The 23,920-nt window shown below is 47.2% G+C and overlaps 1 protein-coding gene across 1 annotated transcript in view; it reads left to right on the forward strand.

The window, feature by feature from the left end:
• Positions 1 to 23,920, forward strand: part of LOC119978154 — a 512,568-nt gene that overhangs the window by 425,267 nt on the left and 63,381 nt on the right. The window contains exons 142-148 of the mRNA XM_038819593.1: positions 3,980 to 3,999; positions 5,226 to 5,247; positions 5,334 to 5,361; positions 8,399 to 8,480; positions 10,603 to 10,770; positions 12,441 to 12,652; positions 13,184 to 13,278. Of these exons, the coding sequence (XP_038675521.1) occupies positions 3,980 to 3,999; positions 5,226 to 5,247; positions 5,334 to 5,361; positions 8,399 to 8,480; positions 10,603 to 10,770; positions 12,441 to 12,652; positions 13,184 to 13,278 (627 nt within the window). The remainder of the gene's footprint in view (positions 1 to 3,979; positions 4,000 to 5,225; positions 5,248 to 5,333; positions 5,362 to 8,398; positions 8,481 to 10,602; positions 10,771 to 12,440; positions 12,653 to 13,183; positions 13,279 to 23,920) is intronic.

A 23,920-nucleotide genomic window follows, 5' to 3' on the forward strand; every position in this document is an offset into this window, starting at 1 on the left:
CTGCTCCTATTGGCGAAATCGGGAACCCACCGTAGTGTGGCTCATCCAATAATCACACCAATCCGCATAAAATTAATGGGAGCGATGCCATATCTAGCTGCCGCCCATGGCCTGTGAGTGGGATGGGTGTCTCAGCGGCCACGGATCTGCCAATCCACCCCTGGATCGTGTGTTCTTATTCCAGGCGCAACACCAGCCCCTTTGCCCACCGACCACCCATAACTCTCACTGGCTGCAGAGGTCTCTGGCCACGTGGCTGAAGGCTATTGCTAACTGGGAATGGAGAGTCCCAGGTTGGAAGACTCCACTGGTTGCCAGTTTCACACCCTCTCCAATTTCTTACGCATATTACACGGGATGCATGATATCTTGGACCCTGTGGAAACTGCCTTTGTGGTCTTGCTGACTGGCCAGGCGGCCAGATGCCAGAAAAGGCAGCGGCAACAGCACTGACAGTGACTCGAGGCAGAGGCCCATGTGCAGGACCCCGCCCCATACCCTGAGGACCTGGTTGCCAGGGAGGGACTCCATGGTGTAATGGCGTCACTGGTCTTTTAAACAGATGACGGACAGCGTGTGCCGCAGGAGGCTCCACCTCAACAAGGAGACAGTGTGGCACTTGTGCCATGTCCTTGGAGACTTATCAACACATGGTGGAGGAGGATACCTCTCATGGTGAACGTCAAGATCACCGCAGTCCTGAGGTTCAATGCCTCAAAATCTTTCCAGGGTTCAAGCGGGGACTTGTGAGGCATCTCACAAGCTACAGCCCACAAGTTCATATGTGAGGTGACAGATGCCCTGTTTGTCCGGGCAGCAAACTGTATAAATTTTGACATGGAGCAAGCCCAACAAGATGCCCGGCAGCAGGATTCTCTGCCATCACCGGATTCCCAGGTCCAAGGGGTAGTGGATGGCACAAAGGGGTTCCGCTCCCTGAACGTCCAGCTCGTGTGCGACCACCACATGAAGATCATGCACGTGTGTGCACCCTTTCCAGGGAGTGTGCATGACAGGTCCTGGGGCAGTCAGACATTCCCGACCTCTTCGAGGACCACCCCAGGATAGCCGGTTAGCTCTTGGGGGATAAGGATTACCGCTGAGGACCTGGATATTGACGCCAGTATGAAGACCAGTGACTGATACGGAAATCTGATAACAACGAGGCCCATGTGGCCACGCGGGATATCATTGAGCAGTGCATCGGACTCCTCAAAATGTGGTTCCGATGCCTGAACCGCTCTGGTGGTTCCCTGAAGTACATCCCCAGAGGGCCACCCGCTTTGTGATGGTCTGCTGTGCCCGCCACAACTTGGCACAGCAGCGGGCTGATACTCAGGTGGAGGAGTAAATAATGTGGAAACCTGCGAGGAGGAGGAGGATGAGAAGGCACCGGATCAGGACAAGGACAAGCCCAGGGAGGACGCACAAGACCAGCCGTTGGACAGGCGACATCAGAGGTAGAGGCAGCCTGCTGCCTACCGCGTCCCATATCTTTGATGCCCCTGGTGGGCATCCTCTGGGGATCCTGGGGCCAAAGAGACCCTGCCCACTTGCTGGGGGCACATGCCTCGTCGTGCCACCCTGTTCCGGATGCTGACTCCTAGACGCGCCATTGTCAGGGAAGTGGATCTTGGAGGAACTGGTGGCTGCCATCACGATGCCTTAGAGTGGCTCTGGGTTGGCACCCTACGCCCCCACCTCCTGGCCGGTGCCCATAGAGCCCTGGGGTTCACCTCAGGACAGAGGGGCAGCTGGATCAAGCCTTGGCCCCTATGCCATCTGGCTCTGCCAGCTATGGCAGCTCTCAATGTTTGCAGTGTGGTGTCGACACCCTCGCCGATGCCCCTCAGTGACTGAGACATGCTCTGGGGCACTCTGGCAATGCCCACCTGCGACTGGGACACCTCCACAGCGTCTTGTCTGGGCCCACCTGAGACTGGGACATGTTTCGCAGCGCCTTGACTATGGCCACCTGACACCTCCCCCAGCAATCGGGACGTGCTCTGGAATGCCTTGTTAATGCCTACCTGAGACTGGGACATGGACCACAGCACCCCATCAAGGTCCACCTGGGACTAGAATACCCAGTGACTGAAGCATGCTGTCGAAGCACATAGCCATGGCCGTCACCGACTGAGCCACACTTTGGACACCTCCATTCATGCTGCCAACGTCATGCAACAGGCTCTCCACTGCGGTCATCACCCTAGCAGTGTTGGCCTCGGTGCCATGCATTGCCAGCACCATCTCCTGTGCCTTAGTCTTAGGGATTCCTCCAATCATTGTGGATCTGCAGGAGTGTCGCTGGAGAAGGGTGCTGATGACAGATGTGTCGCGAATATAGTGGTATCCTCCGAGTTCCCCTTCAAGGTGTTCTAATGAGAACTGAGGAGGGACGGGAGGCACCTCAGATGGGCCGGCACCCAAAATGTCTGGATGAGGAAATGTGGTCAGTGGGTAGGAATGGGTCTTTTTGCATGACATTAACAACTCAAGTGTGAAAGGTCATCCAGGTGGGGTCCAGTGGAGCCCCACGTTTGTGCTGTCCGCCAACCTCTATAATGTAACAGATCTGTCCTCGGCCACCCCCCAGAACCTCCATGGCCCATTCCCCATAGGAGATGAGGACTCTGATGCGCAGCACCCCACTGTCAATCTGGGCCCTCTTCCATCTGTTGTGGGCCAACTTCTCCTGCGGGGACACCGAGAACGCAGCACTGGCCGCATGAGTCATTCATTGCAGGGAGGGCGGTGGTGGGTTTCAGTGGGAGGGAACGGTGAGTATGGGGATATGGGGGGTATGGGAGGTGGAAATTATTGGTGGGGGGTAAGGGAACTATGGGGGTGGGTTGGGGAGTATGGGGGGTTGGGGAGTTTGGGGGTGGGCAGCACTGCTGGACATGAGTGGACCGGGGCACAGAACAGTGCTTGGGGGGCGGGGGGTTGGGGGCGTGTTGTGGGGGGCTGGTGCCAACCCACCCATGCAGCCTGGTGGAGGCTGTTGACTTTTTTGTGGCACTGGGTGCCAGTCCTCCTGGTGACACTCCGTGAGCTGACGGCCACTGCCACTTCCTCCCAGGCGGCACTGGCTGCTTTGTGGCTGACCCTCCAAGACCCTCGGGGGAACAGAGCATCCCATCTGATTTCAACCACGTCCAAATGTCTGGCCAGGTTGGCATCCCTGAATCGGTGGCATGGTATAGCATGTGGGGTTGACTGTGCAAGTGCAGTTTAAGGGCTTCTCTCCCTTGTTGGCGGGGGCTGGCGAGCGCAATCACGGTGGGCCAGTCATTTGTGGCATGATGCCCAAGGGACCTCATAAATGGGCCAATTAACGTTTTAGAGAGGTGATGGCCTCGCCTGGCCGAGTGTCAGGAAGCTCGTGGCAGATCCTGCTCGCTACCACAAATCATACCCAATGTTATGATCCCGATCACCTCAATGACTACAGGAGATTCCCTCACCTCATAAGTTCGATTCTAAAAAGAAAGTTATGCCTTTAAAAATTAAAATAAATTTTATTACTGCAACAACTAATAACATGACAGTAAGTCAACAAATACAAAACAAATAGAGAATTAAAAAAATTCAGGGAACTGTGCTTTCTGCACATGCTGTTCTTGGCCCCAGATTAACAAATATTTGTTGCCCAAATGGACCCCAGTTTAAAACCAATGCCTTGGGTTTAGCATGTCATTGGCAGTAACATGTGTGTTCAGGATAATATACAGGTAGAGGTTGAACTTAGTGGAAGGTAAATGAAAAGCTGAGCAAAAATATTTTTCCAGCATCTAAAAAATCATTCCCTTTGACCACAAATATCAGTTGGGTTTGACATAACATTGTGGTTTGGTTCAGTGTGCCAACACACATTATTACGAGTTAGAAAGCAAAATGTTAAAAGTATACAAACTGGGCATAAGAGCATCTAAAAATGAATATACTCGAATAATATTTTTACTTCTGTTTTTACCAGATCCCCAACTTAACTTGATGGTAAGATAAATTTATCAATGTTTACTTTAATTTTCAGATACAGAACCGTGTTATTGAAAAATATGTCATGTTTGCCATTCCTGATATGGGGGGCGATTCTCCAATATTGGGCTCATGTGTTCGCGCCGTCGTGAACGCCATCGCGTTTCACGACGGCGCGAACAGGGCATGGGTACGAACGATTCTGGCCCCCACAGGGGGCTAGCACGATGCTGGAGCGGTTCACGCCGCTCCAGCCTCCTTGACGCCGCATCAGTGGCCCGTGGACAGCACCATGCCAAACGCGCCGGCGCAAATGGCGTTGATTTTCTGCACCTCGGAGAATCGCGCGCCGGCATCAGGGCGTCGTGGCGCGGTTGCGGCGATTCTCCGCAACCCCCATGGTTCATTCAGCAACATTAAACTCTTGATGTAGAATCTTAATGGAGAAAGGCATAAACTGCAGTTAAGTTACTTAACACGAAGAATCAGTTTTGTGATCTGCACTTCTTCTCAACCAATCTTAGCGATTACAAATTCATTAAATTTACAATGACATGAAAAATATTTTTTGTGATTGCTAAGAAGAAGTGCCTCCACTGAGAGGAAATTTGAGCTCTGTGATGGCTGTTCTGTGCCATTGCAAGACGTGGCCTTTTAACTTTAATCTGCCTTCTGGTCAGATTTATCCTTGCTCATTTGTTGAGCAGCAACACTTGTTGATGGTACAGCAAGGAAAACCATTCCTGGTGATAACTGGTATCAACAAAAATATGTCAATTCCGCCTGTTGACATTAGAATGCTGTCATATTGTGTAGTGTTAATGAAAAATCAACACGCTAACATGAGTAAAAGGAGGAATTATATAATCTAAACTGGTTGAATTATTTTCATGTTTTAATTTGTATGAGCCTTTTTCCTTTTGTACATTATTAATGAAATTACAGAAACCTCAATTACACATTTCAAATTTTACCACTTTTTGTTCAGCTAATATAGGATCTGCGTGTGTGTATGTGTATATATTTATTATAATAGTTCCTTATTTAATATTTTAATGTAATGTCTGGTATGTATGTGTATGTATATGTTATATTTCAATGTGTAATGATAAGTATATATTATGTTTGAATTTATGTATTAATTATAGCATATTCACATATAAGTTTATGTTTCCAATAATATATTTAGTTTACATTTGGCACTATGAAAGTAAAATTAATTTATTTATGTTTTTCTTTGTTAGTGTGGCAACACCACATTTAATGGTAAGTTCATTTTTGCAAAACTCAATGTCCAATTTTCTTGCTACATTTTCACTATGGTAATATATATTTTTTTACACTTCAAACAGAAACAGCTTCATGTGCAGCAGCAAACAGGTAAGCATTTGAGACAAATCAGTATTGACATTAGTTAATTTAAACGATTGATTCATCCTTGAAACCTGCCTTCCTTTAGAAATTTCTTCGTCAAACGCTGCCTTTGCACATAGATTGCCCAATTTTATCTCCTCATGTTCAAACTTCCCACTGAATTTTTGTTGTTACAATCTGTTTATTGCACTGTGAGGTACTTTCAGGGTTGTTTTATCGCTGTGTTTGCATGCATCTTAGAGGGAATATTGCTGATAAATGTCAATATCTGCAAACCGAGAGATCCAAAATAATAACAGAAAGTGATGGAAAACCTCAGTTGGTCTGGCAGCACCTGTGGAGGGAGAAACAGACTTTTCAACTCCAATGTGACTTTTCGAAACGCTGGTTGTTTGGCCTGATTATTCTATGCTGTGGAAGTCCAGGTTACTGCATGGTCATGCATCTGTGCAACTGAGCAGGGTCATTGCTCTTGTCCTCACAGTGCTGGAGTATGGATCAACTAAGTCTATCCACTCTTACGTATCTAATCTAAAGTGTTGTTCTTCAAACCTGGGTCTTTCATGTTCTGTAAGGTTTATCACATTAAAAGCAGCTTTTCCAATCACCATAGAATTATTGAACAGTCACAACATAGAAGGACGCCATTTTTTTAAATAAACATTTTATTTAGGTATTTTTGGTATAGTAACAACAACCAGATAAACAATATACATGAAACCATAAACATAGTGCAAAAGCCGTTTACCTTTCATACAGGTCCTACTGTTATTACCCCTACTCTAACCTAAACTACTCCCCCCACCCCGCCTGGTCTGCTGACGATCGATTAATTTTACGCGAAGTCGACTAACGGTTGCCACTTCTGGGCGAACCCTAACAGTGAACCTCTCAAGGCGAACTTAATTTTCTGCATACAGAGAAAGCTAGCTATGTCCGATAGCCAGGTCTCCGTCTTCGGGGGATTTGAGTCCCTCCATGCAAATAGTATCTGTCTCCGGGCTACCAGGGAAGCAAAGGCCATAACGTCTGCCTCTTTCTCCTCCTGGATTCCCGGGTCTTCTGACACCCCGAAAATTGCCACCTCTGGACTCAGCGCCTCCCTTGTTTTTAAAACCTTGGACATGATATCCGCAAACCCCTTCCAAAATCCCTTAAGCTTTGGACATGTTCAAAACATGTGGACATGGTTCGCTGGCCCTCCTGCACATTTTGTGCACCTGTCCTCCACCCCTAACAATCTGCTCCTCTATCTCACCTCCCAGCTCCTCCTCCCACTTGCGCTTCAGCTCCTCAGTCTGCATCTCCTCCGATCCTATAAGCTCCTTATAAATGTCCAAGATGCTCCCTTCTCCTACCCGCCCTCTGGAAACTACTCTGTCCTGAATCTCCCTGAGCGGTAGGAGCGGGAAGGTTGACACCTGTTTGCGAAGGAAGTCCCGCATCTGCAGATACCTGAATTTGTTTCCCCTCGCCAACCCAAACTTTTCCTCCAACGCCCTCATACTCGGAAAGCTCCCCTCTATGAACATATCCCCCATCCTCTCAATCCCCGCTCTCCGCCCTAACCGGAACACCCCGTCCATCCTCCCCAGGGCAAACCGGTGATTATTACAAATTGGGGCCCAGACCGATGCTCCCACTACTCCCACATGCCGCCTCCACTGGCCCCAAACTCTCAGGGCCGCCACCACCACAGGGCTGGTGGAGTACCGTGCCAGCGGGAGGGGCAGAGGCGCAGTTACCAACGCCCCCAAACTGGTGCCCTTACAAGAAGCCGCCTCCATACGCACCCATGCCGACCCCTCCCCCACCATCCATTTCCTGATCCTGGCTATATTAGCCGCCCACTAATAGTTGCTGAAATTTGGCAGTGTCAGCCCGCCCTCTCCCCGACTCCGCTCAAGCATTACCTTCCTTACTCGCGGGGTGTTGCCCGCCCAGACAAAGCCAGTGATCACTCTGTTGAACCGCTTAAAAAAGAACTACGGAATAAAGATGGGGAGACATTGAAATACAAATAGGAATCTCGTGAGGACCGTCATTTTCACCGTTTGCACCCTCCCAGCCAGAGACAACGGAAGCACGTCCCATATCTGAAAATCACCCTTCATTTGGTCCACGAGCCGGGCCAGATTCAATTTATGCAGCCGGTCCCATTCCCATGCCACCCGGATGCCCAGGTACATAAAACTACCCCCTACTGACCTAAACGGCAGCTCTCCCAGTCGCCCCTCCTGTCCCCTCGCCTGTACCACAAACATCTCACTTTTTTCCATATTTAACTTATACCCCGAAAACCGGCCAAATTCCCCAAAAATCTTCATTATGTCTTCTATCCCCTCTACTGGGTCCGAAACATACAGAAGCAGATCATCCGCATAGAGCGAAAGCCTGTGCTCCACCCCCCCCCCCCCCCCCCCCCCCCCCCAAACGCGGACCAGTCTCCTCCAGCCCCTTGAAGATCTCAGAGCGATTGGCAACGGCTCTATGCCAGCGCAAACAACAGTGGGGAGAGGGGGAATCCCTGTCTCGTCCCCCGGTGCAGTCTAAAATAGTCCGAAGTTGTTCTGTTCATCCGTACACTTGCCACAGGAGTCTGATACAGCAACCTGACCCAGTCAATAAAGCCCCACCCGAATCCGAACTATCCCAGTACCTCCCATAGATAATCCCATTCTACCCGATCAAAAGCCTTTTCTGCATCCATTGCGATCACTACCTCTACCTCCCTACCTTCCGGGGGCATCATGATCACATTTAACAGCCTTCTAGAAGGACGCTATTTGACCTGGCTCGCTGCAAGACAGTTCCACTCCCCTGCCTTTTCCCTGTAGCCCTGCAAATTTGTCCTTTGCAGATAATGATCCATTTCTCTTTAGAAAGCCGTGATTGAATCTGCCTCCTGGGTCGAACATTTCTTCGTTTGGCTAATAAAGATGTTTAAAAAAAATCAAGATTGCAACGATTATAAAACATTTTTAATAAAATTCCAACATAATTCCTCTCAGATAATAGATTATATTTCCCTCCTCCCAAACAGTTCGGCTCTGAACAATTTTCTGATGTCTGTCAACAAGTCCCAACTCTGTAATTTCAACATTATAGACTACGCGTGTGCTCAGGTAAGCTTAGTCATAGTCCAGAATTTTACATGAGAATAACTGTTAAAATATTTTCACTTAACATGTCTCACTTCAAGAAATGTGGTAATAATCAAATGAATTTACTTGCAATACAAAGTAATGCTGCACTGAACGCTATTATAATTGAATATATATTGCATACTGGGAGAACTCAAATGCAACAAAACAGAATCACAAACTCCAAGGCTTTAGTGCACCCTGATGTCTTCTGAGTTATGCTGTCAGTTTTGCATCTATGTATACCTACCGCTACTTTGAATTAAAGCAAAAGTGATAGAAATGAGGACTGGACATTTTAGTGCAGATTATTTTCTATCTAATACTTGGCAAAATAATGATTTTCACCCCTAACATTCTTATTGCATATTTGTCCAATTTATGGAGAGTCTGTCATTCAGTACTTCGTGAGCAGCTGATATCTAGATTTTCTGTCCTGTATTGATTTTTTTTCCATTTTTTAAAATTATGCATTTTTAACATTCAAGGATGAGAAAATATTTAATAGAGATTTAAAAATCATGAATGTCTTTAATGTACTAAATAAGGAAAGACTCGTTGATGAGTGAACAATGAGCGTTTATCAATATAAAATTGTCATTGTAAGCAGTTCCTTATGCAGAAAGTTTTAAAAATGTATATATTTTATTCCAGATCATACAGAAAGTTCCACATCATAAAGACAAAATCAAATTACAAACAGTTTTTACAAACTTAACGAACTCTAGACCCCCCCCCCCCCCCCTCCCCCATCTACTCACTCACGGAAAACAATTCTTTGAAAACAGAGACGAACAGCTTCCATCTCATGGAGAACGTCTCTTCTGAGCCCCTAAGTGCAAACTTAATTTTCTCCATCTGCAGAAATTCTGCCACATTCCCCAACCATGCCGATGCCCTCGGTGGAACTGCTGACCACCAATCCAGCAGGATTCATTGCCGGGCTCAAAGGCCACATCAGCCCCCTTCCCCTGCAGAAGCTCAGGCAGCTCTGATATTCCATTGATTGCCACTAAAGGGCACGGGCTCCACCCTCACCCCACAATCTTCCAATTTTGGGCAGGACCAAAACATATCCATGTAATTCGCCGGTCCCTTTGCGCACTTCTCACACCTATTCTCCATCTCCGGGAAGAACCCACTCATGCGTGCACAAGTCATGAGCCCTGTGAACCACTTTAAATTGTATCAGGCTCATCCTAGCACAGGAGGAGGTTGAGTCACCTAATACAATATTTCATTCCAGACCCCTACCCCCAGTGCCACACCCACCTCCTCCTCCCACTTCCCTTTTATCTCTCAAAGTTTATTAAAGGTTACGATGCCTTGTCACGTAGAGTAGTGGAGGCAGAAATTATTGCATTCTTTAAGAGAAAAGAAGACAAATATTTAATTCAGAGGATTATGAAGAACTATGACGAATAAACAGAACACTGAGGTTAATTTTCGATTGCTCTATGTGAGGGCAGTCTGGGTTATGAGAAGCCAAATTGATTCATTCTGTGCTAAGAAAATCAGCATAGGACCCTAGCAGAAAAGCCTTTTTGTATAATTTTGTGGTCTTCTACTTTAATAATATTCCCCCCAAAATAAAATAAATTAATATCAAGTATCAGTACCAATTATGCTCATTTATCTTAAGTTACTTTACCCTTTAGACATTTGAGATCTACACTGGAGTTCAAAGGACTGAAATAAGAGGTGAACATTGGCTCCAGAATTTGGTGGTGACAGAGTTTCCTAATGTGTCTGGTGTTCTTTTCATTGCAGACCAAACTTGCTGTGATTGCACTCAAATATAAAAGATACATGAAATTGGCTGTAAGAATTATGTAATAATGAGTGGGTATCCAAGTTGAATTTATATACCTTATATTACTCAGAAACATCTTAAGGAATTTCACAGTTAAGGGGAATTAGGGATCTGGATTGCCTGGCTGTCTAATTACCAGTATGCTGTTCTATGTTAGTTTAGTTTCTGCATTCCAACACCTTATACTGCTGAGTACATTGAAAATCAAAGCATGATTTGTATATTTTTTAAGTCAGTTAAATATATTGAGGTGTATTACGCTAATTTTTTTTAAAATTGATTTCTTTGCAGAGTAATCTACTGCTGACAGGTCTCACCAGTAATCAGTTGGCCTCTGTATTTAATTGCTTTACTACTGCAAAGGCTCTGAATAAGCCAGATGGAACTACGCTGGGTGTATTCATTCAAAAGCTGGACAAAACCATCCTGAACGAGGCACTGGACAAATTCAACAATATGGTAAATGATGATTAAACATCTAGATGATAAAGAACATTCATAGAACATACAGTGCAGAAGGAGGCCATTCGGTCCATCGGGTTTGCACCGACCCACTTAAGCCCTCACTTCCACCCTATCCCTGTAACCCAATAACCCCTCCTAACCTTTTTAGACACTGAGGGTAATTTAGCATGGCCAATCCACCTAACCTGCACATCTTTGGACTGTGGGAGGAAACCGGAGCACACGGAGGAAACCCACGCAGACACAGGGAGAACGTGGGGGACAGTGACCCAGTGTGGAATCGAACCTGGGATCCTGGCGCTGTGAAGCCACAGTGATAGCCACTGTGTTATCGTACAAAGGAGACAAGGACCAGGTGCCAGGGACACCGAGGGGGAGCTAGGGGGTGAGAACCCTCTTTACAGTTACCTCTGGGGTGGTGAGAGGGCTCCTTCAGGGAAGGTGGAGTTTGGGGGAGGGTGCCTTGGGCTAGGTTAAGAGGCTCAGGTCAGGGTTTTTTCCTGGAATGGGGGTCATGCGGCAAGTCTTCCCTGTGTAGCCTTGAAAACCTTTGATGTCTCTCCCATCACGTCAAGTTCAAAGAGATCAACTAATGTGCTGGAGACCTTTGAAGTGCTCTTTACGCATTCGGTTTCACTCTTTAACCTTTTCAAGCCTTTGAGCAAGCTGTGAAACCTAAAAACTTTGAATTGTGTTGTTTGCATTCAATTTCATGGTCCATTATCTTTTGTAATCCTCTTGATTGGCAGGTCCAGGATATTTCATAGGAGGGTGAGCTTTTGTTTTTATAGCTCTTCGTGGTCTATTAACTCTGAAGTGCTTCCTCTTTTGAGCAGGTGTTGTTTCTAACCACAGCATTTTCATAGAGGTTTTTTCTTTGTTCTGAAGTTCTTCCTAGAAAGAACAGATGTTCTGCCTGACTGTATTGTTTTCTGCTGGGGTTTCCTTTGTTCTGAGGTCCTTCCTAGAAAGACGAGATGCTCTGTCTGTGTGTTGCTCCTTGGCAGTGCCAACCTGGCTAGCAATACCATGTTGGCACTGTCAGGGCACAGGGCCTGAAGGGAGGCCTTTAGCGAACCCATAGAGGGGTGTCACGTACTTATGGCGGGTGCCTTGCCTGCAATTGGGTGGGGGAGAGCCCTTGCCAGAAATTGGAGGGAGACCTTGCCAGCTATTTGGGGAGGGGGGGGGGATGGGCACTGTCATGTATTCTGAGATTGGGCTGCCGAGGATCTTGCCTTGCCAGCTTCTTTAGGCCCCACAGTGTGAATCACCTTTGGCTCCAACAGCATTTCTATTTTTAGGTGGATTGCGATCTGGATCACACCGATCCACCTGGCGGGAATCGCACACCGTTTCCTGCCGGAGACCACACTTGGAAACATTTGGGGAGAATTCTTCCCAACAAGTCACAATGTGAAAGAACATGATTTTTCATTCTGAAAATATTAACTGGTGTTTTTGTACTTTTCCTACATTAATAATCAAACTAACCTATAACCAAATTGATCAGATCATGGTTCAAAGGAAATACTTTGTTGATTACATTAGTCTGAGCAATTTTATGAATTGTATTTCTTTTAGTTCTGAAATGAGGGGAAGCTTTATATGCCTGCAGTGGAATCTCTTTACTCACTGAGTTTACATGTTGTGGTTTGTTTCAGACCTTGAGCACATCATCAATTCCTCTGATGACAAAGATCACATTCGTAAATGCTCTCTGGGAGATTGTGAAGACCAATGAAAACTTAACCAATACAGCTTTCCTGACAAAATGGTTCCAGGAGCGATTCAGGCCTTTCATTGCTGGCATTTCTGAGTCAGTGCTGAGCTGCCTTCAGATCAGGAACACAACCTGTGAAGGTTACCAAGCAGTGTAAGCGTATGGCCCTCTTTATCACACACAGCAGATTGTAGTCACTAACAACTAGGGCTCTCCGTATTCTCCAGTGTTTTTGCCCTTGCCCTCAGAAACCAGCACTTTGATTGACTTGGTAATACTCTTAGTATTATTTAATTATGTAATATAAACCAAAAATGGGAGGAAAGATGTGGTACCAATGAATTGTTGCCCATGGGACCTCAACCTAACACAAGCCTCTGTTTGGGAAAAAAAGAGATAAAAGAAATGTAGAGGGTAAAAGTTTCATATTTCACCGGGGGGAGAGAAATTGAAGTCTGTTCAAAACAGGTGTCAACTTAATGGAGTTGTGCTTCTTTTAAATGCCACTGAGTTGGGACAACTCCAGCCAATGATATGGGACCACTAACAGTAGGATGCTTAGATCAGTAATAGATGTATATATACCAGCCCTGATTACTAAGCATACATTTATGTCTATCAGATAAATGGATACTATTGATCTGACCACCTAATAAATAATACTATAAATGTTTTGACATTTAGCATCAAAGGACTCAATAATGAATTCAAAGAGATGTCACAGGCAACAAGAGAGACTGTGCTACAAATATGGATCCTTCCCTACCTCAACACCACAGGTAAACAAGAACGGCCATTGCAAGAAAGGGAATGAATTGATTTGCCACTATAATACTGCAGTAAAATTATACGTTTCAAAGATCTGCCATATTTTATACATCTTGTAAACAACTTTAAAGGCAAATAAGCTTTCTTTTATTTTCAAAGACATAGTTTTACACTGTATTTGAAAATTAGAAATTTCAACCTGAAGCCAAGGTGTAAAGTTGTAAAGAGGAAATGATGAAGACACGAGGGACAAATTGGCTCAGGTGGATTGGGAAAATACATTAAAATATTTGACAAAGGCAATTGATAATCTTCAAAGAACTATTACATAGCATACAGCACCTATACATTCTTTATGGGTTCAAAACCCCTCCAAAAAAGCAAGTCAACGAAGGGTGACAAAGGAAGTTAAATATTTTATAAGATTAAACAAAAAGGGTAATAAAGTTACCAGAAAGAACAATAAACCTGAAAATTGGGAGGTCTTTAGAATACAGCAAAGGAAGACCAAGAAATGATAAAGAAAGGAAGTACAGAATATGAATGCAATCTAGCAAGAAACATAAGAATGGACAGGCTTCTATAGGTCTGTAAAATGGAACTGTTTGGCTAACGTATGCATTCCAGGAGACGTAGAGTGAAAGGCCAAATTGGTTTATTTTAAACTGAAAATAAAGCCACTGTCGGGTCACACAAAACAAATGTCTGGCCCAGGACTATCAGGAACTGTCGCTCCGGGTCTGGGATCTACATTTGAATGACCTGCTAACGAGCTCCAGCTGGGCGGTCCACCACCCACTCACCACGGGAACTCGTATTCTACGAAGCCCATAGGGAGATCAATCAGCGCTGCCCTATGGCCCTTGTTATCACAGCTAAGACAAATGTGGGATTGAAGGCAAAATCCAGTGAATTCATAATGGTGAATAGAGAAATGGCAGAAAAGCTAAATTATTATTTTGTGTCTGTTTTCATTGAGGAAGATACAAGAAATCTCCAAAGATGTGCAGGTTAGGTGGACTGACTGTGCTAAATTTCCCCTTAGCGTCCAAAATGATAAGTGGGATTACAGGGATAGGGTATGGGCGTAGGCCTCGGTAGAGTGCTCTTTCAGAGGCCCGGTGCAGACTCGATGGGCCAAAAGGCCGCCTTCTGCACTGTCGGGATTCTACGATACTGTGTAGAGATCCAAGGGACTGGAAAGAATATGGAGTTGAAGGAAATTAGTAGAAGTAAGAAGGTTGTATTTGAGAAATTAATATGGACTGAAAGTTGATAAGTCCCTGAGCCTGATATTATGCATCCCAGAATGTTGAAAGAGGTTGCTATGGAGATAGTGGATGCATTGGTGATCATCTTCCAAAATTCTATAGATTCTAGAATGTATCCTGAAGTTTGGAAGGTAGCAAATGTCCCCCACTATTTAAGAAGGGAGGTAGAGAGAAAGCAGGGAACTACAGACCTGATATCCTTACATCACTGGTAGGGGGATGCTGGAATCTATTATAAAAGTGTGATAAACAGATATTTGGATAATCATGATCCTGATCTGGTACAGTCAACATGGGAAATCATGTTTGACGAACTTGCTGGAAATGTTTGAAAATGTTACTAAAAATTGATAGGGTCAACGGATGTTGTATATTTGGACTTTCAGAAAGCTTTTGATAAAGTTCCCTGCATGATAATTAGCAAAATAAAGGCACATAGGATAGTTATCAGTATACTGTCATGGATTAAGGATTGGCTAATAGGCAGAAAACAGAGTAAGAATAAACGGGTCATTCTCGCGTTGGCAAGCTCTGGCTAGTGGGTTATCGCAAGGAGCAGCACTTGGGCCCCAGCTGTTCACAATACATATCAATGATTTGGATGTGGGGACCAAATGTAATATTTCCAGGTTCGTGGATGATACAAAGCTGTGTGTTGTGAAGGAGATGTAAAGCGGCTACAGGAGTATTTGGACAAATTTAGTGATTGGCAAAGAACACGGCAAATGAAGTATAATGTGGAAAAATCTGAGGTAATCCATTTTGGTCGAAGGAACAGATGTGCAGAATATTTCCTAAATGGTAAGAAATTAGAAATTGTAGATGTACAAAGGGATCTGGGTGTCCCTGTCCATAAGTCACTGAAAGCTCTCATGCAGGTGCCACAAGTTATTAAGATTATCTCGAGGATTTGTGTAGTGAGGTCTGTCTTCAAGACCTCAGGGTATTCAGTATTTAGGAAGGACAGGCAAAAAGAAACAGGTGGTGGAGTGGCATTGTCGGTTAAAGAGGAAATTAATACAATAGTGAGAAAGGATATTAGCTCTGACAATGTGGAGTCTGTATGGGTAGAGTTGAGAAATACCAGGGGGCAGAAATCACTAGTGGGCTTCATATAGAGACCCCAAAACTGCAGTGGTGATGTTGGGAATGGCATTAAACAGGAAATTAGAGATGCATGTGATAAGGGAGCATCTGTAATCATCGTGATTTTAATCTGCACACAGATTGGGCAAATCAAATTAGCCACTGTAACATAGAGGAGGAATTCCTGGAGTGAATACGGGATGCTTTTCTTGACCAATATGTGGAGGAACCAACTAGAGAGCAGACTATCTTAGACAGGGTACTGTGTAATGAGAAAGGAATCGGGGCAGCATGGTAGCACAAGTAGATAGCACTGTGGCTTCACAGTACCAGGGTCCCAGGTTCGATTCTCCACTGGGTCACTGTCTGTGTGGAAACTGCACGTTCTCCCGTGTCTGCGTGGGTTTCCTTTGGGTGCTCCGGTTGCCTCCCACAGTCCAAACACATGCAGGTTAGATGGATTGGCCATGCTAAATTGCCCTTAGTGACCAAAAAGGTTAGGAGGGGTTATTGGGTTACGGGGATAGGGCGGAAGTGAAGGCTTAAGTGTGCTGGTGCAGACTCGATGGGCCAAATGGCCTCCTTCTGCACTCTATGTTCTATGAATCATTACTAATCTAGCTGTGCGAGACCCTTTGGGGATGAGCGACCATAACATTAAGAGGGGCTGGTTTAGCACACTGGACTAAATCACTGGCTTTTAAAGCAGACCCAGGCAGGCCAGCAGCACAGTTCAATTCCCGTACCAACCTCCCCGAACAGACGCCGGAATGTGGCGACTAGGGGCTTTTCACAGTAACTTCAGTTGAAGCCTACTTGTGACAATAAGCGATTTTCATTTTTTTTTTATGTGAAGTAGTTGATTCGGAAACTAGGGTGCTAAGTGTTAATAAACTAAACTATGAAGATACGAGGCATGAGTTGGCCTTGATAGATTGGAGAGAGTTACTTAAAGGGTTGATAGTGGACAGGCAATGGCAAACATTCAAGAAACGCATGGAGGAACTGCCACAACTGTTTTTTCCTGTCTGGCACAAAAGCAAAATGGGTAAGAGGGTCAATACATGGTTTACAAATAAATTAGAGATAGTATCCGATCCGAGGAAGAAGATACAGATTGGCCAAGAAAAATAATAGGTGTAAGGATTGGGAGCAGTTTAGAATTCAGCAAAAAAAGGAGCAAGGGATTGATTAAGAAGGAAAAAATACTGTACGAAAGTAAGCTTGCAGGGAACATAAAGACTGACACTAAGGGCGGAATTCTCCGCAACGCCCGACGCTGTTGTGAAACCCGGAGTGCTTCATGACGGCGTCAGAGGCCGCTCCTCGCCCCCTATTCTACCACCCCCAGGGGGCTAGGAGCGGCGTGCCATAAATCTTGGCCGCGGGCCGAGAATGACGCGGCCGGCGGCGCCTAATGACGTCAGCCGCGCATGCTCGGGTTGGCCGGCGCCAACCCGCGCATGCGCGGTTGCCGTCTTCCCCTCCGTCGCCCCGCAAGATCAAGCCACCACGTCTATGATCTTGCGGGGCGGTGGAGGGGAAAGAGTGCGTCCCTTGGAGACACCGGCCCAACAATCGGTGGGCACCGATCGCGGGCCAGTCCCCTCCCGAGCACGGCCATGGTGCTCAATCTCCTCTCAGCCCCCCACAAGCCACAAACTCACCTTTGGCGCCATGTTCACGCCGGCAGCGACCAGGTGTGGTTGCCGCCAGCGTGAACAGGTCGGGAACGGCAGGCCCCTCGGCCCATCCGGGCGACACGCCATTTTGGGGGGGTGGGAGAATCGCGGGGGGGGCCAGAGCGGCCCTCCCGCGATTCTCCCACCCGGCCTGGGCAGCGGAGAATCGCGCCCCAAGAGTTTCTATAACTATGTGAAGAGAAAGTTATTGGTGAAGACAAATGCAATTTCCTACAGACAGAAGTGGGGGAATGTATAATAGGGGACAAAGAAATGGCCAAGCAACTGAATAAATACTTTGGCCCTGTCTTCACAAAAGAGGACACAAATCAGGGGCAGGATTCTCCCCTACTCGGCGGGGCGGGGGGTCCCAGCGTGATGGAGTGGTGTGAACCACTCCGGCGTCAGGCCGCCCCAAAGGTGCGGACGTCTCCGCACCTTTAGGGGCCAAGCCCTAACATTGAGGGGCTAGGTCCGTGCCGGAGTGATTGCCGCCCCGCCGGCTGGCTGGATCGGCCTTTGGCGCCACGGCAGCCGGGGCCGAAGGGACTTCGCCGGTCGGTGGAAGTCCGTGCATGCGCCGGAGCGTCAGCGGCTGTTGACGTCATCCCCGCACATGCGCAGGGGAGGGGTCACTTCCGCCTCCGCCATCGTGAAGACTATGGCAAAGGCGGAAGGAAAAGAGTGCCCCCACGGCACAGGCCCGCCCGCCAATCGGTGGGTCCCGATTGCGGGCCAGACCACCGTGGGGACACCCCCTGGGGCCAGATCGGCCCGCGCCCCCCCCAGGACCCTGGAGCCCGCCTGCGCCGCCTGGTCCCGCCTGTAAGGTAGGTGGTCTGATCCACACCGGCAGGACCAGCATGACAGCGGCGGGACTTCGGCCCATTGCGGGCCGGAGAATCGCCGGGGGGGGGGGGGGGGGGCGACAAGCACGGCGCAATTCCCACCCTTTCCGAATCTCTGGTGCCGGAGACTTCGGGACACGGCGGGGGCGGGATTGATGCCAGCCCCCGACGATTCTCCAACCCGGCGGTGGGTCGGAGAATCCCGCCCCATATACCAGAAATGTTGGAGAATGCAAAATATAGTGAGAGGGAAGAATTGAGGGCAATCAATATAAGTAGAGAAATAGTGCTGGGGAACGTGATGGGATTGAAGGCTGATAAATCTCCAGGATCTGATAATCTATATCCAAGTAGCTCTAGAAATAGTGGATGCATTGGTAGCCTATGGACTCTGGAGCAGTCCCTGCAGATTGGACACTTGCTAATGTCACTCCAATATTCAAAAAGGGAGGCAGAGAGAAAACAGTGAGTTATGGACCAGTAAGCCTAATGCCGGTCTTGGGGAAAGTTCTCAAATCCATTATCAAGGACTTTACAGCGGAGCATTTCGAAAATAGTGGCAGGATTAGGCAGAGTCAGCATGAATTGAGAAAGAGGAAATCATGCTTGACAAATCTCTTGGAATTATTTGAAGATGTAACTAGTAGAGTTGACAAGGGGGAGCCAGTGGTATATTTAATAATATTTATTGTCGCAAGTAGCCTTACATTAAGAATGCAATGAAGTTACTGCGAAAGGCCCCTAGTCGCCACATTCCTGCGTCTGTTCAGGTGCACTGAGGGAGAATTCAGACTGTCCAAATTACCTAACAACACTTCTTACAGGACTAGTGGGAAGAAACCGGAGAACCCGGAAGAAACCAATGCAGGAACAGGGAGAACGTGCAGACTCCGCACAGACAATGATCCAGGGAATCGAACCTGGGATCCTGGGTGCTGTGAAGCAACAGTGCTAAACACTGTGCTACCATGGATTTTCAGAAAGTGCTTGACAAATTCCCATATAAGAGATTATCGGGCAAGATTAAAGCGCATGGGATTGGGGGAAGTATATTGAGATGGATAGAAAACTGGTTGGCAGAAAGGAAACAGTAGGAATTAACGGGTCCTTTTCAAATTGGCAGGCAGTAACTAGAGGGGTGCCACAGGGATTGGTGCTGGGACCCCAACTATTCACAATATATATTAATGATTTGGACGGGGGAGCAAAATGTAAAATCTCAAAGTTTGCAGTTGATACCAAGTTGGGTGGGAGGGTGAACTGTGACGAGGATACAGAGATCCTTCAGCATGATCTGGACAGGTTGGGTGAGTGGGCAAATCAATGGCAGATGCAGTATAATTTGGATAAATGTGATATTATTCACTTTGGAAGCAAAAACAAGAAGGCAGATTACTACCTGAATGGTAAATTGGGAGAGGGGAGTGTGCAGCAGGACCTGGGTGTCCTTGTGCACCATTCCCTGAAGGTAAGCATGCAGGCGGTAAAGAAGGCAAATGGTTTGTTGGCTTTCATTGCAAGAGGTTTCGAGTACAGGAGCAGGGATGTGTTGTTGCAATTATACAAGGCCTTGGTGAGGCCACACCTAGAATATTGTGTGCAGTTTTAGTTTTCTTTTCTGAGGAAGGATGTTCTTGCTCTCTAGGGTGTGCAGCGAAGGCTTACCAGGCTGATTCCGGGGATGTGGGACTGATGTATGAGGAGAGATTGACTAGGGTAGGATTGTTTTCAAGGGCAGCACGGTGGCACAGTGGGCTAGCCCTGCTGCCTCACAGCGCTGAGGTCCCAGGTTCGATTCCGGCTCTGGGTCACTGTCCATTTGGAGTTTGCACATTCTCGCTGTGGGTTTGCGTGGGTTTCGCCCCCACAATCAAAAGCTGTGCCGGCTAGGTGGATTGGCCACGCTAAATTGCCCCCTAATTGGAAAAAAATAATTGGGTACTCTACATTTTTTTAAAAAATTGTTTTCGCTGGAGTTTAGACGAATTATGGTGATCTCATAGAAACTTATAAAATTCTATCAGGACGAGATAGGGTGAATGCCGGGATGATGTTCCCAATGGTGGGTGTGTCCAGAACCAGGAGTCACAGTCTGAGGATTCAGGGTAGACCATTTAGGACAGAGTTGAGGAGACATTTCTTCACCCAAAGAGTGGTGAACCTCTGGAATCCATTACTACAGGAAGTAGTTGAGGCTATGACATTGAATACATTCAAGAAGTGGCTAGATATGGCACTTGAGACAAATTGGATCAAGGGTTATGGAGAGAAAGCAGGATTAGGCTACTTAGTTGGATGATCAGTCATGATCGTGACGAATGGTGGAGCTGTCTTATGAAGAGAGATTCAAGCAAACTGGGCCTGTATTCTCTAGAGTTTTGAACAATGAGCGGTGATCTCATTGATACCTATAAAATGCTTGAAGGAATAGACAGGGTAGTCTATTGACAAGAAAGATGTTTCCCTTGGTTGGCGAGTCTGAAACTAGGGAGCACAAATTCAAAATAAGGGGGATGCCACTTCAGACCAAGATGAGGAGAAATTTCCTTATACAGAGAGTTGAGAATCTTTGGAACTCGGGACCCAGGGGACAGTGAAAACTCAGTCATTGAATATGTTTAAAGCAGAGATTGATAGATTTCTGATTAACAGTAACTTAGGGGCATGAGGATGGTGGGTGTAAAAGGAATTGAAGAGTCCAATCAGTCATGATCGTATTAAATGGCAGAGCAGACTCAATGGGCTCACTCCTGTCCTTATGTTCCTATGTACAATTTCCTTGGTCTCTCGCGTTTAACCAGTGGCTTCTACCATTTCCTTTAATGGTTCCATCTTTTTATTCCTTCATCAATGGAAATATGTTGCCTCACTCAAATCTGACCTCAAATGGAAGTTTTCCTTGGGATGTGGGCATCACTGGCCAGCATTCATTGTGCACCTCTAATTACCCTTGATGGTGTGCTGCCTTCTTGAATTGCAACAGTCCATGTGATGTAGGAACACCCAGAGTGTTGTGAGGAAGGAAGTTGCAGGATTTTGACAGTGAAGCAACAGTGATTATGGGAGCAATCCTCCGGCCAAGCAGCACCCGAAAAGCAGCTCGCCGCAATGCAGCGTGGCCGGTGAAAGCCGGAAGACCCCACACCCGGGATCTACCTAACTAACAATGCCTCGTGAGATTCAACGCAATGTCGCGAGACGTTGCAAGGGGAATCCTGCCCACAATGGGCGGGATCACTTTTTAGCGAATTTGCATATTAGAGGGAGGCAGTAAGACTTACTCTAATGTATAGATTCCCAAGGTACCTAAGGCTTTGGGATTCAATTACTTTGCCGTTGGGACCTCAGGCAAGCACAGTTTGGTACTGGTGCCCACAAATGGGAACCAGATGGAACAGCACTCATGGAGGCCTCCAAGGGAATCGGAGGCCCCCCAGCTGCATGCCCTTTGGGCAGGGTGATTGATACCCTGGCACTGCTGGTGCCACCTGGGTACCTTACCTTGGCAGTGCCAGCCATGGGTGTTGGTGGGGTGCCAGGGGTGTGGGGCACCCTATCATGTTGCTTTTGAGCTGGAGGGTGGGCCTTGGGGATTTTCTTTGGGACCTTGGATATCGGGATGCCATTTACAAATGGCATTCCGATCTCTTGCTAAAACGGGGAGTTTTGGTGAGCAGAGCTTGAAATGAAAATGAAATTAAATGAAAATCACTTATTGTCACAAGTAGGCTTCAAATTAAGTTACTGTTAAAAGCCCCTAGTCGCCACATTCCGGCACCTGTTCGGGGAGGCACATTGTAAAAAACAGGGCTCTATGACCGCACATTCCCCATTCAGGCCCCTTATTCAAAGCAAGTCGTGTTGAATAGCCATGCGTTTCTCGGCACTGCGAGTGCTGGGAAACACGCGACTAAACACGCTCGCTTGGGGACTTTATTCCGTTTTGGGAAGATCGTGCCCATAGTTTCAACTTGGGATGGCATGTGACTTGGAGGAAATCTTGCAGTTGGTTCTGTTCCCCTCAATTTGCTACCCTTGTCTTCCTGGGCAGTAGAGGTTGTGGGTTTGGATGGTGCTGCTGAAGAAGCCTTTGTGAGTTGCTGCAGTACAATGGGTGGCACAGTGGGAGAATGGTGATACCTTGGTGAACATAGCAGCTATCCAGTGTGCCCTTTTTATGCCAGGTCTTTGCTGTTTCCCCAAGGGGGTTCCAAATGTCCACCAGCAGAATTACAGCAAGAGTCCAAAAAGACCCTTATGATCTTTCAAGGACTTTGTTTTCTCTCTCAGTAATCCTCTCTGCAACCTATGAAACTTAAATCTGTTCCAAATTCATTTACTTTTCCCATATCCTGAGAAGTCCTCAAAACATTTCTGACGCATTTCTGTGCAAGATCACAGAAAAAGCTCGCCATGGCCAAAAAGGGAATTTCTTATTCGTCTTTAGCCCTCAACTTCCTAACTTTCTCTACTGTGATTTTATTTTGAATTTCATTTTATCAATCCAAATATGGGGCGAAATTCTCCGACCCCCAGCAGGGTCGGAGAATCGTCTGGGGCCGCCGAAAATCCCGCACTTGCCGTGGCAGAGATTCTCCGCCACCCGGGAAGTGGCAGGGGCGGGAATCACGCCACTCCGATCGGCGAGGCCTCTGCGGCGATTCTCCGGCCCGCAAAGGCCCGAAGTCCCGCCGCTGGGAGGCCTCTCCTGCCGCCGAGGTTTGAACCACCTCTGGTGGCAGCGGGATCGGCGGCGCGACTGGGCCCCCTGGGTCCTGGGAGGGGCGCGGGGCGATCGGACCCCGGGGGGTGCCCCCACGGTGGCCAGGCCCGCGATCGGGGCCCCCCGCTCAGACTCCGGGCCAGTGCCCTGAGTGCACTCTTTCTCCTCCGCGCCGCCACGGCCTCCGCCTTGGCGGAAGCGGAAGAGAAACCCACATCGCGCATGCGCCGGTGGTGACGTCAGTGGCAGCTGGCCGCTGACGCACCGCCGGCACATGCGCCGACCGCGAAAGCCTTTTGGCCAGCTCCACTGCCGGGCAGCGGGCCTGAAAGGCCGCTGGCGCCAGTTTTTTGCACCAGTCTTCTGGTGCCAACCGCACCGGCGCGGGGCTAGCCCCCAAAGGTGCGGAGAATTCCCCACCTTTGGGGAGGCCCGACCCCGGAGTGGTTGGCGCCAACCCCCTACGCCGGGTCCCCCGGCACGCCGGGTAGGGGAGAATCCCGCCCATGTTCTCCAGAATTTTCCTCATTCCCACTAAGTTCTGAATATACTATTCTGTATTTTCTTACTTCCTGCATTCCCATGTCAATTAAATGAATGCTCATCCTGCTGATATCCACGCATCCTTTCCTAGGATTCCATAGTTTTCTACACTTTTCAGGCTTGTAAATCCTAAACTTGGCATCATCTAATTACTACTCCTTAATTTACCTCATCTTTCCCTCTCTACATCCTTGTATTTATTCCCCTAGAATAATTTCCCCTATTTTTCCCTAGAATAAAATCCTATTACGACAATAACTTTGTCCATGAGATAAATTTAATGGATGGTAAAATATCTAGCCATAGTTCTCATAATGATAACCCAGTGATTTTTAAAAATAAATTTAATGTACCCAATTATTTTTTTTCTGATTAAGGGGCAATGTAGCGTGGCCAAGCCACCTAACCTACACACATTTTTGGGTTGTGGAGGTGTGACCCCCACAGACACGGGAGAATGTGCAGACTCCACACAGACAGTGACCCAGGGCTGGGATTGA

Source organism: Scyliorhinus canicula, chromosome 15, assembly GCF_902713615.1.
Source record: "Scyliorhinus canicula chromosome 15, sScyCan1.1, whole genome shotgun sequence".
NCBI classification, from domain to species: domain Eukaryota; kingdom Metazoa; phylum Chordata; class Chondrichthyes; order Carcharhiniformes; family Scyliorhinidae; genus Scyliorhinus; species Scyliorhinus canicula.